Here is a 14,212-nt window from a genome sequence, read left to right on the forward strand (position 1 = left end):
GATCTGTAGCTGACATGACTTAAAGCTGCTGCTCCCTTTGTGAGGGAACAACAAACAAACTATTCCCAGCCAACAGTCAAGCATGTGGGGGTGAGCGTTTGATACTAAAAAGATAGATTTCGTGTGAAATTCCGTCAATAAAATTTACAATGCTATCTTTTCATACATTTTAAAAGACCGTGTCGCATTTTTCATGTGATACATCTCTGTTTGAAATAAAAGTCACTCTAGATCAAGGTTTCTTCATCGGCTTGCTCAATAAATCACTGCAGTAATAAAAAATAATAATACATGGATAATATATTAAACACACCAGTATGTTTTATTGAGGTGAATTTGTTCTGTCAAGCTGGTTTTGGTTTGAACAAGTTATAGTGATGAATTGAAAAACTTGCTGATTTAGAGGGTAGAGAGGTAGAGCAGAGAGTGGAGCTAAACAGAGCAGAGGAAGGATGGGTGGGTTGTAGTAGTGTGAGACGTCGGTTCAGACACAAAATGCGAACAATTGAAGTGAAGTTGAGATTAGGATGGCTCTGAGACAACGAGTGGGATAAGATAAAGACTTCATCTAGAGGTTGGGGGGCAGATAAAGGACTGACAAAGACTTAAAGCCAAGAGTCTGTGCAGCATCAGGGGTGATGGGACCCCCTCAGTTGATCATGCAGGATTCATAGGTGGGCACCATATACTTGATGTTTATGAAGGCGTCGTCCCCTCCATATCGCTCGAACACCTCCAGAGTCTCCTGGATCAAGTCGCCGACGTTCTCCCTCTTCTGTTGGCTGTAGTCGATGCCATCTCCAGAATTGACTAGCAACAAGGAAACAGAGGTAGGTAGTATGAGAGAAAAAAAAAAACAAAGATCATTTATATTTCAGCTCAGTCTCGGTCATCGCAGACTGTGAGATTGATGTCAGGGCTCACAAAGCACCACCTGTGGCCACGCCGCACTGCTGCGGACTGAGCTGGCAAATGCCATCCTTCCATCTGACTTCAAACCCAATGGACAGACTGAATTTAATTTACTCCTCTTATGCCGTGGCCAGTTGGGACTGAACGGCAGAGGAGTTTTTAACTGTTCAGCTGAAAGTTTAATGAGGCAGCCTGCAGAGAGGAGTGCAGTGTAAAGGACATCAGCGTTAGTGACGGCTCTGCTGTTGCACAACGCTGCACTGATGCACACAAGGCATGAGCGGCGACCTGGAATCACGCTCCACAGGTAGGAATGTGTGAGCGTGACTGTTTGGTGTGTGGACTTGGATTAGAATCAAAAACTGCAACAGAGAACAAATTCAACAGCATCAAAATGTCCAATAATGACAAGAAAGTAGCATCTTGTGAGTGGGTTTTTTAATTTTTGTACGTGTGTGGTAATTGACAAATAGATGCGCATGGTACACATGTGGCCAATCACAGCACAGCAAGAAAGCAGCAGAACCTCCCACTCCCCCAGGACACACACACACACAGACAGAGACGGTGAAAACACACAAAATTGCACAACAGAGCTCTAGTGAGCTGGGGGAACTTGTTATCGAAAAAACATTCCTGAGGTGTCCAGCTTTCACTCCTTCCTTCTACCTCCCTTTCACCAGCATGCACACTTAAACACACACACACACACACAGATCGTGACTTTATCAGCACACAGCAAACTGCCAATCTCGTGCCACTGCACCAGGGGCTCAAAACACTTTTCAGAGGCAGGTAAATATAGAAAGGAATGAGACACACATACACACACACACACACACACACAGGCTTCAAAGTTTGTTTGCAAAAAGTGACCTGTTCAACTAAAATATCCTGGAGAGAAACTTTATTTCTTGAGGCTATAAAATGAAACAAAGAAAAGGAGCGATCATATGAACTGACACTGAGAAGAGAAGAGAAGAGAAGAGAAGAAAAGAGAAGAGAAGAGAAGATGATGAAGTGTACCTGTGGTGTGAAAAATTAACAGCAGCACTTTAAGGGGACCCCTCAGCTCCTGCTTTCACTCCTAATTAGACCTGAAAAGAGAAGGACACATCTCTCCCACTTCTTCTTAACATTCTGTATTCTTTCTCAATCTTTTCCAATCTCTCATCGTCCCCGACAGACTCACCCCCCCCCCCCCACCTCTCTATCTCCCTCCCTCTCTCTCTCTCCTTGCCTTTCCACCCATCCATGGCCCCCTCATTAAAACACAAAGAGAGCCAGTCCTATAAAGTGGGCTGTTAAGCAGTAACACGTCTATGATCTCAGTCTGCTGCACTTGGTTTCTGCTCAGGATTCACTCTCCTGTTTTACATGAAAGCGGCGGGGGGGGAGGGAGGGATTCTCCAGCCGCGTTTTGACCGTTGGTTAGCACTAGATGCAGTGCAACTTAAACAGCGTTGGCTTTATTTAGCAGCTATTTACTGTGTTCCTTTTAGAGAAACGACAGCAATAACTACATTCGCTCAGGAATGCAGCCTTTAAGAAAAGCTCTTGTTCTGCATCTAAACTCAAGCGCTGTTTTATTTCTGGGCTACCCACAACACAGGCGTCTGCGCCCTACTAGTTAGCAAAATCTTAAATAGCATCTAAAATGCTGCCATCTGAGCAATAAAAGAAAAAAGGAAAAGCAATCAGGGAGGAATGAGGACAACAGTGTGCTGTGATGTGTGCACTCGGGGCGGGACAGCGGTGAAAAGTAAAGAATAAAGTGAAAGGAGTCAGCCAGGTCACTTGTAGTCTTAGTTTTAGCAGCGTGGAGTGTGTTTGTTTGTGTGTGTGTGTGTGTGTGTGTGTGTGTGTGTGTGTGTGTGCGCGCATGCAGGCTAAGAAGCCAGGCCTGCGGAGAGCCACCCCCTGTTAGAGTGAAAATGAGCAGCCAAAGCCAGCCCAGAGGGAGAGCTTGGCCTTCAGACTGGAGAACACGGGGAGCCGGGGAAGAGGTGCATCCTGGGTACCATCAAAGCTCAGACCCGTTTACTGGGGCCCGGAGGGGGGGGCAAGGAGGTCCTGCAAGGGGGGAATTGTTGCTGTTGCTGGCTGGACTGAACATTTCAGCCCTTCCAAGTGCATTTCTATTGCTGAGCCGTTGGGAGGCCAGCAGCATCAAAAGAGAGAGGCCAGAGGAATTTGCAACGATTCTCAATATTTAAAGAGCAGAAAAGGGAGAAGTGTGTTTAAAGAGGGATGGAGGGAAAGGAAGGGAGGGGAGGAGGGGAGGGTGTTAAAAGCTGCCTCTGCAAATGTCCTTCAGCAAAATAACTTCTCTCTCTCGCTCTTCTTCTTCGTCTCCCCTCCTCCTCGTCTTTTTTTTTTTTTCCCCCTCTGCTTTCAGCAATATCCGCAACCCTGGGCAGACAGGAAAAAAAAATCTTTAAAAACAATCATAATATAAAAACTCCCGCCCTGTGAACAGAAGGAAAAGGGGCCTTGCAGGAGCTGGCTGTCTGTTCCTTTGAGGAAGAGGAAGGGTCGATACAGACACAGACAGGGGAGGAAGTGACATTTGCTACGCTGAAGGTGGAGGAAGAAAAGGAAGGTGGCTCAGAGAAGGTGCTTTGTTTTCTGCCTTTCATGCTAAATCCCTGGGATTGCACGGGTCTTTAGCACATAAACCCCAAAGGTGAGGAGGATGGAAGGACGTGAAAGATGACATCTATCTATCTATCTATCTATCTATCTATCTATCTATCTATCTATCTATCTATCTATCTATCTATCTATCTATGGCAACACAGGCTGTGCCTCTCTCAGTCTCTGCTGTGATTCCTTCCAAGCCACACCAGACCAAAACATTAACTACACACAACAACAGCTGCAGCCTTCCTCCTCCTCCTCCACCCTACTCTTTCTCTATCCCTCATTCCCCACGGTCCTAAACAACCTGTCTTCCCACATCAAGCTGAAGACAAGCAGTCACAGATGCAGAGAGCGTTCAGTGTTTCCTCCAAACTAATTTCAAATCTATAGGCAGGAGACTTTAAGGGAATATTTACTGTTGGAAACTCCAGGCTAATGGATTATTAGACCCACTTATTTCATGTCTTCTGTGGAACAGTAACAGAGCTGTACTGTAACCCCCATCTTAAGGTTTCTGACTGAGGTTAGCATGCATTATGTGTATGCTGTGTGGTTATAATCCCCTCCTCTGCCAGGGACCGGCTGACACACACACTGCAGCAGCTTTGGGAAGTTTAGCTCGAAATTCCAGAGCCGGTTCAACATAACATAAACCCACCTGCCATTGTTTCTAATCAACTTACCCCTGATTGTGGAAGTTCCTTACAAAAGCAGCTTAGAGAGGAGCCCCCCCAAACACAATAGCTCTTTGATCATGGCAGCCAGATGCAGAAGAGAATCAATGAATGTGGGAGACCTGGTCTCTTCTCAAAGGGGCTCGGTCTTGCTTAAAGGGAAACGGAGGAATTCAGGTTACGATTGCAAAGGAACAGCTCGAGTTCCAGGAATATTTTATCTGCAGAAGTTGACTGTGGCTGCACAGCTGAGGGTTTTATGTGATTGTTGTCATTCTATATCACCATCTCTGCACTGATAACCCTCCACCCCCCAAACCATTTTTTAAGGGATCTACAACAGTATAACAATATACATTAACTTTTGTATAAATATACATATTTTTTGTTTTCTAAAAAAATCCTGTTTGCCTATCAATTTGTTAAAAATTGGAAATTTGTTAAAAATTAATTTTTTCTCTTTAAGTCAATTCTATTCCTGTTTTCTCTCCTGAGTTGAGTCTATTGTGCTTCTATGTCAGATGAGGTTGTAGATCCATTAACGGTGTTCCTTGATAAATTGACTTTATTCATTCTACCAGTTTTATTTTCACCTTAAGACATTCATATTATGCTCACTTTCAGGTTCATACTGGTTCAACACTCTGATTGGTCAGCTCCAACAGGCCTGATCAGGCACCGCCCAACAACTCCTGCATCAACTCTGTGTTTCCGATGGCGAGCCACAATAGCCGCGCAACACGCTAACCCAAATTCAACAGACTAACTTGCAGAACAGTAAAACAACATATAACACGGAAAACATACAGCTTCCAAATCTGAGGTCCACAGGAAAATAACGTTTCACATTCCAGTTTTTCAGTGATTTCAAATATAAAGTAAATCTGCTGGGTCTTCACCTCCTCAGATGGTGGGAGGACATGACGACTGTTGTGCTGATTTTTGCAATCAACAGCAGAACAATTTGCATGCTTAGATTGAACCTTCAACTTTTTAGTTTTACCAGAACCAACAAAGTAACAAAAATGGCAGAGAGCAAGGTGGATTCAGGTTTTCATTGAATGGGACCATCAGCCTGCTGAGGGACAGGAGGAAGTCACATGTTCAACAGATCCTTGCATATGACATCAGAAGGGGGGCCAAACTTAAACAGCATGTTTTCACACATTTACTGAAATATGGAGAAGGAGAAAATTTCTCATAGCCTGAGGGTCTCTAGACACACCAGGAGCACATATATGTATAACTATGTATCGACCAGGCCATGAAAACAGGGAGAGGAAGAGGAGCATAGTGGTGGTGAATGTGATACAGGGTGTGTAAATGTGAGGAGGTGGTAAGGAGTGGATGGAACCACTGGAGGAGGCCTGTGCTTAACAGCAGGGCTCTAATTAAAAGGGCCTCACAGTTGGGCGCCAGGCAGGCCTCTCATAAAGAGACTTACACTCTAGCAGAGAGGTGGGAGAGACCAGGTGTGTGTGTGTGTGCACGTGTGTGTGTGTGAGAGGGGAAGAGAGTGTGTGTATGGTTAACCACAGGTGTCTGCAAAGGAAAGGCAGCAAGACAGTGTGAAAGAGTACATCCTAGCAGCATGTGTGTATGCATGTGCATGTAGAGGGTACTAAAAAATACATTTTAAGAAAGGACTAAAACATTAACAGCAAGTGTCGTTATGTGACGGTCCCTTTCAGAGTGTTGAATTACTAATGCAAAAACCACGTTTTGGTCCACGTTACTTGGTCCAACTACTCCACAGCCTTTAGGTAGCCGAAAATGCAGGAATGCTTCATATTCCTATACTTACTATATACTTTATGTTCAAACTCTGCAGAGGAAGTGATAGCTAGAATTGAAAAATAAATGTAGGAAATAAAAAGAACAGCTCCCTCTGAAAAGTCTCACAAAATATTCAAGTATATTCACTTTAATACTGCACTCACTGTACAGTACAATTGCTTTGTTATTTTCCGCCTCAGCCTGAAACGCTCCTCTTTCCCTAACGCTGGTATGTGCCTCTGCCAAAGTCCCCAGCCCCCTTTTCCCCTAATGGATAAGCCAGCGGCTGACGGACAGCACAGCTGTGGCTCACATACACAACCGCCCTCACACACATGCATACATATCAAATGCACACACCTGGAGCTCGGCCCATTCCCGCTCTGTTTCTTTTCCATCTCAACCTTCGTGTGTAATCAATAACAGCATTTCAACACAGCTAGCCTTAGTGAGGGCTGCAGTCACATCAGAATACACACACACACACACACACACACACACACACACACACACACACACACACACACACACACACACACACACACAAGGTTGCGAGCAGAGGACTAAAACAATAGGCTTATGGCCAGCAGAAGTTTATTAAACCCCCAACCCCTACACCAGCCATCATCTGACTGCTCATGCTTACTGAAGTCTAACCTTTGCTGTAGGTCACTGATCTCATTTTCCATGTGTTCATCCAGCCCAGCAGCACTCAGTCTATAGGCTGGCTGCTGCTCAGTGCCATTTCAAACCGGTGAAAGTTGGACATCAGCAAAGCAGTATGCCAGGTGGAGGAAAATGTGCCAAGGTCACATTGCAAAGCAGAAAGTAAGACTGGAGGAATGTGTAGACAAGGTCGAGACAAAGACGTAACCTGCTGAGGATGCTCCTGAGCTGCACAGGAGCTAAAGCTGTTAGATTCCTATCGATCTCGCTCCCACTGGTTTACTAGTCTACATCTGTACGTAGGTATACAGGAATTGAATTCCAATTCCACACTTCCGCCAAAATCGTGCCGTGTCTTTGGATAATCTTTCCTTTGAAATCCCAGGCTAAAGGAGGGATTCAAAGCCCTGCTGAGGCAAGATGGGAGAATCACTCTTTCACACCTCACAAAACTGTCTTCTTGCTCATTTCTTTTTCAATTAGTCAATGAGACCTAGCCATGACCGAGAGCAATATCAGTTTGCACCATTTAGTCATGGTATTAATGCTCAAAGAGGGCTCATCTTAGATGATGGATCAATGCTATTTTCTAAGCTGTAACCATGTCCATTATTGTTTCAATTACCACCACTCAGATAATGGTTATCCCAGTCCCATCTCGTCCAATTGTAGCCTGATGCATGCATCTGTGAATCAGCTTCAGTATGCTTGTCACATCTCATGATATGTTCACAGGTATATCACACTGATGGCCTGGATGGGCAGCTAGCTTCTAATTATTCTCAAATTAGATTACAAATTGTTCAGGGTGCAGGAGCACATGTGTGTGTGCATTGTTTCTGACGAATGATCAGAGCAGAGGTTTTCACCTCGACCAGAAAATACAAACAGGGTGCTTCTTATCGCAGCTATAGCCAGACAGAGGACCGTGCAGAACCCACATTGCCCACCACAGTACAACAGTAAATCTACACTCTGAATTCAACTGGGCCGCACACCAAGACGCTGCAGCTGCTGAGGTTTCAATAAAACAGGTCCACCCTCAAATACTGCCGTTCCCATGGAACCAGCATGTCCAACATACCATTTTTTTCTCCCAAAGAATGTTTTAGAAAAGTTAGGGATTATGGGCTAACAAAGGAAAATTGTAATGTTGCAATACAGACTGGTTCTGTCACAAGTTTAAGATTTTAAGAATACATACCAGTGTGGTTAAAGCTGCTGTAATTTTCGCTGAACAAATGTTTGTCTTTAATAATATCTCTCAGTCTTTTTGTCGCCCATTTAAGCATTCAAAAGTCCAGAAAAAAATATTGCAGTGAAAACAAATCTAGGTTTTTAACAGTGCAGCCTACCACAGAGGACCTGGCCTTTCCCTCTCTGCCTGTCTGAGTCTCTCCCGGGTTGGGAGGAGAGTGTCAGTGCTGTCAGGTGTGAGTCAATGCCGTCAGATGCGATCTCATTACGCCAGCTTACCTCAAGGTTAGCAGTGGGCTGCTGGCTAGGCACAAAATCGATCCGCACCAGGGACAGGCGTTAAAGGCCACACAAGCCAAACAAGCAATGCGCTTTGAAATGCAAAGGCCTACTAATACTGGTGTACGTACATATATACACAAAGCAATGAAAGCACAGTGTGATGGAGTAAAGCCACGAGAAATGGGCGCACATTAACATACTAACATATCGCGGGCAATTAACTTGCCATTAAACTTTCCAATGGAAGAAGAATCATATCTTTTTTTAAAATAAATACGTATTACACTATTTCCTAAAAAGAGCCCAAAACAACAAGGGTAAAAACTCGCACAAAAATATTACATCATACGTATCTCTTACACGTTGCCTGTTACCTGTGACCCACAGGTTGCGTCAGACATTAACATCCCCAACAGCACCGTCCTCTGATAATGTTGTCTCTTACATCAAGCAGATGAATGTTTACTCAGAGCTGACAGCAGAAAGGCTGTCTTCTACTTTCTACCATGTTTGACAGGATTCCAATAAGCATTGACAAGTTTTTGCATCCTTCAATCCATCAGACCATCAAAGTTTATCATGGGGTTCAAAGAAAACGCTCATCCCCGCGCACGTTCTTTTGGAAATGTCACAACACCACTCGCTCCTCAGATGTGAGGATAGAGAGACGTCAAATTAAAGGCTGTCACAAATAATGAATAAAAAGGGAATATTTTGATTCTTATTCTGGGTGCGACCTTCAGTACCAGAAAATAGGTGAAGTGGAGAAATTAATATTCATAGGAAACAGGCTGGCTGGTGTATTTTGTTTTGGTAGCAGGTATCCATACGTAGGGAATACCGGTGCCTTACTAAGGCTACTCCTCATCCCATCCTCTCATTTACACTTCTTATTGTGTACACAAAGGGTATGTTAAAGTTGCTACTAGGTTGCTACTACTCTGCTTATTTTTGCTTTGTTTTATTTCTTTAGGGTTTAGGGTTTTCAGTCTTTTGAATGAAGCATTTCGGCACAACTTGAGCACTGTGAGGCTATTCTGTTTAATTAACACCTCCATTGTGCAAGTTTGGATGTACAAATAGTGCATTTAATGTAATTAATGCAACAATTGCAATGCAATATCAGGTTAATGTCCTGTGGAGTGCCACAAAATACGGGGAAATTACGAGGGGAAATTGAAAGAGTTTGCTAAAAGGACTTTCCTGGTGTTGCTTGGGATGAATTTAATTTGATGCTTTGCAAATATCAAACACTTTGCATCTGGTTCATTGCATGATCTCCAGTTACAGTAAACCTAGAAAACTGTTTAGAACTAAATCTTAACCTGCCTTTAAAAGCATTAAATGGAGATGAAAGCCAGCCTTTTGTCAGCACCATGTCGAGGCCATGAGCTTCATCAGATTGTGAGCAAAAGCTCTGTTGCTTAAATGTCGCCCATTTAACCATAGTTTGATATACAAAGGCCTTGCAACTGGACAATGGAGGGAGGAAGAAAAGAGTTCAGAATATTACAAAGCAAGTAAGAGACGGGCCTCATACGACATCTGAAAAATATAAAGAAATGGATAAAACGGGTTGCTGAAGGTGGAATGACCTGGACAACAAAGGGAGGATTGGAATCAGAGGAATCAGAGGAATCAGAGGAACCGTTCCTCTCGTAAAGACACCACATGTTCAGACAGAAAATCATGTGGCCGTCAGCTGGAAAAACTGACAAAGATGGAGAGACGGACAGAGAGACATAGGGAGGGAGGAGTGACAGAGAGAGAGAGGGGAGGACGAGCGGCGCAACAAATTCAAAGAGCAATTCCATTTGTCCTCTTCACTCGCCACAAGAGGGACATTTGAAGTGACATACTAATTTAAGTCAGTGACAAATCAAAGTCTATCACTGATATTACCCTAAAGCGCGGCGAGTACCCTCTCTGCACTTCATATTTTTGGAAGTCATCGTAGGAGCGTGATTGTAGTTTAAACATCAAAGGAATAAGGTGTGCTTGAGCTCCTCACATGCACTCTATTATCTCTCCTCACCAAAAACAGTGTCATTACTGCACTGTGTGAAAATACCTGCACACACACACACACACACACACACACACACACACACACACACACACACACACACACACACACACACACACACACACTGGCCTACACACTTATATGGATGCGCAAAATCTCACACACACGCAGAGTTACATCCATATGCAGTGATGGGCTATGTGCCTAGCTAATAAAATCACTTTTGTCTTCATAACCACTTTAGCCTTGTAAGCTGCCATCAATGAAAGGACAACCGCACACACACACACATATTCACGTACAGGAATGAATGGTGAGCGGTCCAGCCTTTCCATTAGCCTAATGAAGTGGCTCCCTAAGATGGATGACATGACATCACCTCCACCACCAATCACAATATCACCCCTAAAAAACCTTCCACTAAAAGCCCCACGCCTTCCCTTAGATCACCCCCCATTGCTTACTGCACCAAATGGACGATGAGCTTTCCCGGGCCCATTCAGCCTCCTCAAAGCACTTTTATTGGTCCGGTTATTTATCTCTGTAATGCAATTGGCTGGAGTGGATGCCTATGGATGCAGAGAGCTAGTAAATCACAGTGGGTTGGGGCGGCAGCGTGATTAAAAGAACTTTGGTTCAACAATGACAATGGTACCAAGCGGAGGACTTTCAGTCCGTCTGCATTCAAAGCAGGTAGTGGCTACGGGACGTCTGAGTGCAGCAGCTCCCGGGACAAAAGGACGTAAGAAAATAAATATGATATCAATGCTTTTTCTCCATTTAGACACAAAATAAAATTTTTGATCATCGAAAAAGGACACAAAAGGAAAAAATCTTCATAAAGAGTGGATAAACAATAGGTTAAACAGGATTCTGATATAAGACATGCTTAGCCGATCTGTCCTGTGATAAAGGTGCGAGGACCTTGACCTGCTGGTGCACTCTGTGAGAAATGACACTTTGAAAATGACCAGAAATCCTGTGAAGCTGTTGAGTCAAATTTTTGGTCCACGTCCACTTGAAGAGATTTACATGCTTTTGTAAATAATCAATTCTTTAACATTAGCCTAAAGGGCCTAAAACACTTCATGGTGGAGAGGACATAATCTCTTCCTCTTCCTCTCCTCTTTGCCTATCCCAGAAGGACAAAGAAAAGTGTTTATGGGTGGAGGGATGAAGGTACAGGCATCCATAAACAGTCAGTGTTTTACAGGCAGCGGCACGACCCAAGGGTCTGTCAAGGTTTACGAGTGCCCAGGCCCTTTAAAGCAGGGGTGTTTAAGTGTGGTATTTACATAAAACAGCCCAAGGTGTCTGTCTTACGCTGGCGTCAAACCAGTTCTCACAGGTTTATAATCTGAAGCAATCAGGACCAAGAACAATGTGTTTGTGGATTTAGATTAGAAAGAAATCCTGCTTTAAACATATTGTTTAGATGTAAAGATTACAATATTGCCAAAATAACAGGCCATGGTGTGTGCTGTGCATCTCAAAAGCCTACAGCCCTCAAAGTAGAAGCTGTGATACCACTAACCTTTGTTGCACAAGCGCATGCAATTAAACCCACACAGTCTCACTCAGTACCAATGTCAATTTGGCCTCCATCATCATCGGACTTTCCACTGGCCAACACTTTGTGCCTTCTGCCAGCTCTCTCCCTTTTCCCTCCAGCTTTTTGTTTTTTTTTGTTTCTCTTGCTCCACTGAGAAAAAAAAAAGCATGTGACTGATGAAAACACAATAAACACTACAGGAAACAGGCTTGGCTGCACAACTGCCCAACTGGGCTGTGCATGTGTGTGCGGGGGTTCGTGTGTTTGTGTGTCACCTTTACAGTATGTTTACTTATTATTAGCAGATGTCCCTACCAACTGGGTAGGGTGCAGTCCAAACGGAGGCAGAGGGAGAGAGGGAGGACAGAGGGAGGGGGGTAGTATTGAGATGTGCTGGGACAGCAGTACCACCCCGATGTGAGTCATAGGACACACTGTCAGCAGCCATCCAACATCACACACTGACTCATTACGCTGGAGGAGAGGAGATGACAACAGTAGCCATGATCAAGGAGAATGGAAGAGGCGCATCAGTGAGAGACGGACAGAGAGGACGCAGTCAGCAGTTATGGTGGTGTCTCAGACCGACACTGATGATGGCACAAAACTTAAAGATGTACCCAAATACATGCACAGAAGACTAAATGTTGTTATGCAGAGCTCTCCATTTCTGTTAGAGAACTGTTTCTGATCAAATGTAGTCATAACATACACATTTTAGGTGGACACTGACCTCCCAAGACAAAAAAAAAAACAACTAGTTTCACTAGTTCACTAGTTTCAGCAAATGCCCCCAAACCACAAATGCTTACATGATAAAAAGTGACAAAACCCCTCTTCAGCTGCAGAGAGGGAGGGGATGTGTGGGTCAACGACATGTTGGACTTGGACACAGGAAACCATTGTTGGTCTCTGAATTCTTACTGGCAGACAAATGTGGTTAATTTTAACCCCAAACACAATCTTTACTTAATCCTACCCAAGTCATTTTGGTGCCTAAACTTAATGAAAGCTTAACCACAGCATACATTTTGTTATTTATTCTAAAGGACTTTTGTTGAGGTCATTTCACTTGTGCATCTTCGCAACATGGCAGGAAAATAAAGCTTTATCATAAAATATGTGGTTGGTTAATAGAGCAAAAGTGTTGATCGGTTAAATTGTCTAGTTAAGATTAAGGGCGTCCATGTTTGCTTATGGTTTAGCTTTATGGGATTAAGATTCAAACAACATAGCAAGTAAATGCAACACTTTGTAGCATCTGACTGAAATCCTTTCAGCTTGAAAGCCCGAATATTCACACCCAAGTGAAAACCTCCACTGTGCTGCTGTGTTCACCATTTGAATTAGCTAATTGGCTGCCAATCGAAGTCTGTGTCAGGGTTTAAATTAATTCATTCATTCTTTTAAGTGAGCAATCACACTTATTGTTATCCATTTTTGTAAACAAAATTTTAAGTTTAAGATACCCTGACATGAACTATACAAACTGTCCATCCACCTGTTTTTAATCAGCATCTTACATTTGTGTATAAAAACCCAGAATGGAAATTATTTTATTTTATTTTTTTTAAATACTTTCAGTTGCCTCCTCTTCTCTACCAGAAAGCCCAAATAATCATGACTGCATAAAACAAGAGCACCACCTGGAACGCTAACAGAGGGGACAAATTCATAACATATGCCATAACAAATGCCATCTTAGGTGGGAAGCAAAAATGAAATGCCATGATGTTCTGGATTTACAGAAGAGATTCATTTAATTACGCAATTTTCTTGTGCCCTGCTGAGAACATTCACATGCTGTAGCACTAAATGATGGAAACACACTGTGATTAGCATTTCCTTTTGCCACCTTTTAGGAAATTTGCAGAACAAAAATAAATATTTTTTTTAATATCCTGACAACTATCCCTATGTGTATGTATGTAATTTGATTGGGGCTTTGGGATATGAATTACTTCACTGTTATGCACTCCCGCAACATGTCATGTCACATTCACATATCACCGTGCAATTTCTGCACAGTAAACATCTCCCCAGACAAACACTGAATTTGTCTAGGGTTTTGCTGACAGTCGACAGGTTTTATTCATACGACGTGTGTGTGTGTGCATGGCTAGTTGAAGCTTATAGGTTTTCCTTATTAGGAGCTGATGTTTGTGTCCATGTAGTCCCTCAGCTGAGCGCTGTCCCCTGGCCAAGTGGAGAACAGGACCATTAGGTCGGCAGAGAAGCGACCATTTATTTGGGTCTTTTCTGGCTGTGGCTGTATTATCTTCCGTGATGCTATTTGTCTGAGACCAGCCATGCTGCCGGTGTGACAGGATGGGAGATGGAGATGAATGATGGGCTCCGAGACACTGCAAGTTTTGCTTCGCTGACAAACTGGGGCAAAAGCTGGGGGGGGAGAAAAGGAGCATGGGTGGAGGCATGAACGCATACAGGAGACACTGCGGTAAGCTGGTTGCCAAAGGACACAAT

The 14,212-nt window shown here is 43.6% G+C and overlaps 1 protein-coding gene across 1 annotated transcript in view; it reads right to left on the bottom strand.

The window, feature by feature from the left end:
- Window positions 1-336: 336 nt before the first annotated feature.
- Window positions 337-14,212, bottom strand: part of pacrg (PARK2 co-regulated) — a 120,065-nt gene continuing 106,189 nt past the window's right edge. The window contains exon 5 of the mRNA XM_070842910.1: window positions 337-810. Coding sequence (XP_070699011.1) covers window positions 650-810 — 161 coding nt within the window. The 3' untranslated portion in view covers window positions 337-649. The remainder of the gene's footprint in view (window positions 811-14,212) is intronic.

This window comes from Pempheris klunzingeri, chromosome 13, assembly GCF_042242105.1.
Source record: "Pempheris klunzingeri isolate RE-2024b chromosome 13, fPemKlu1.hap1, whole genome shotgun sequence".
NCBI classification, from domain to species: domain Eukaryota; kingdom Metazoa; phylum Chordata; class Actinopteri; order Acropomatiformes; family Pempheridae; genus Pempheris; species Pempheris klunzingeri.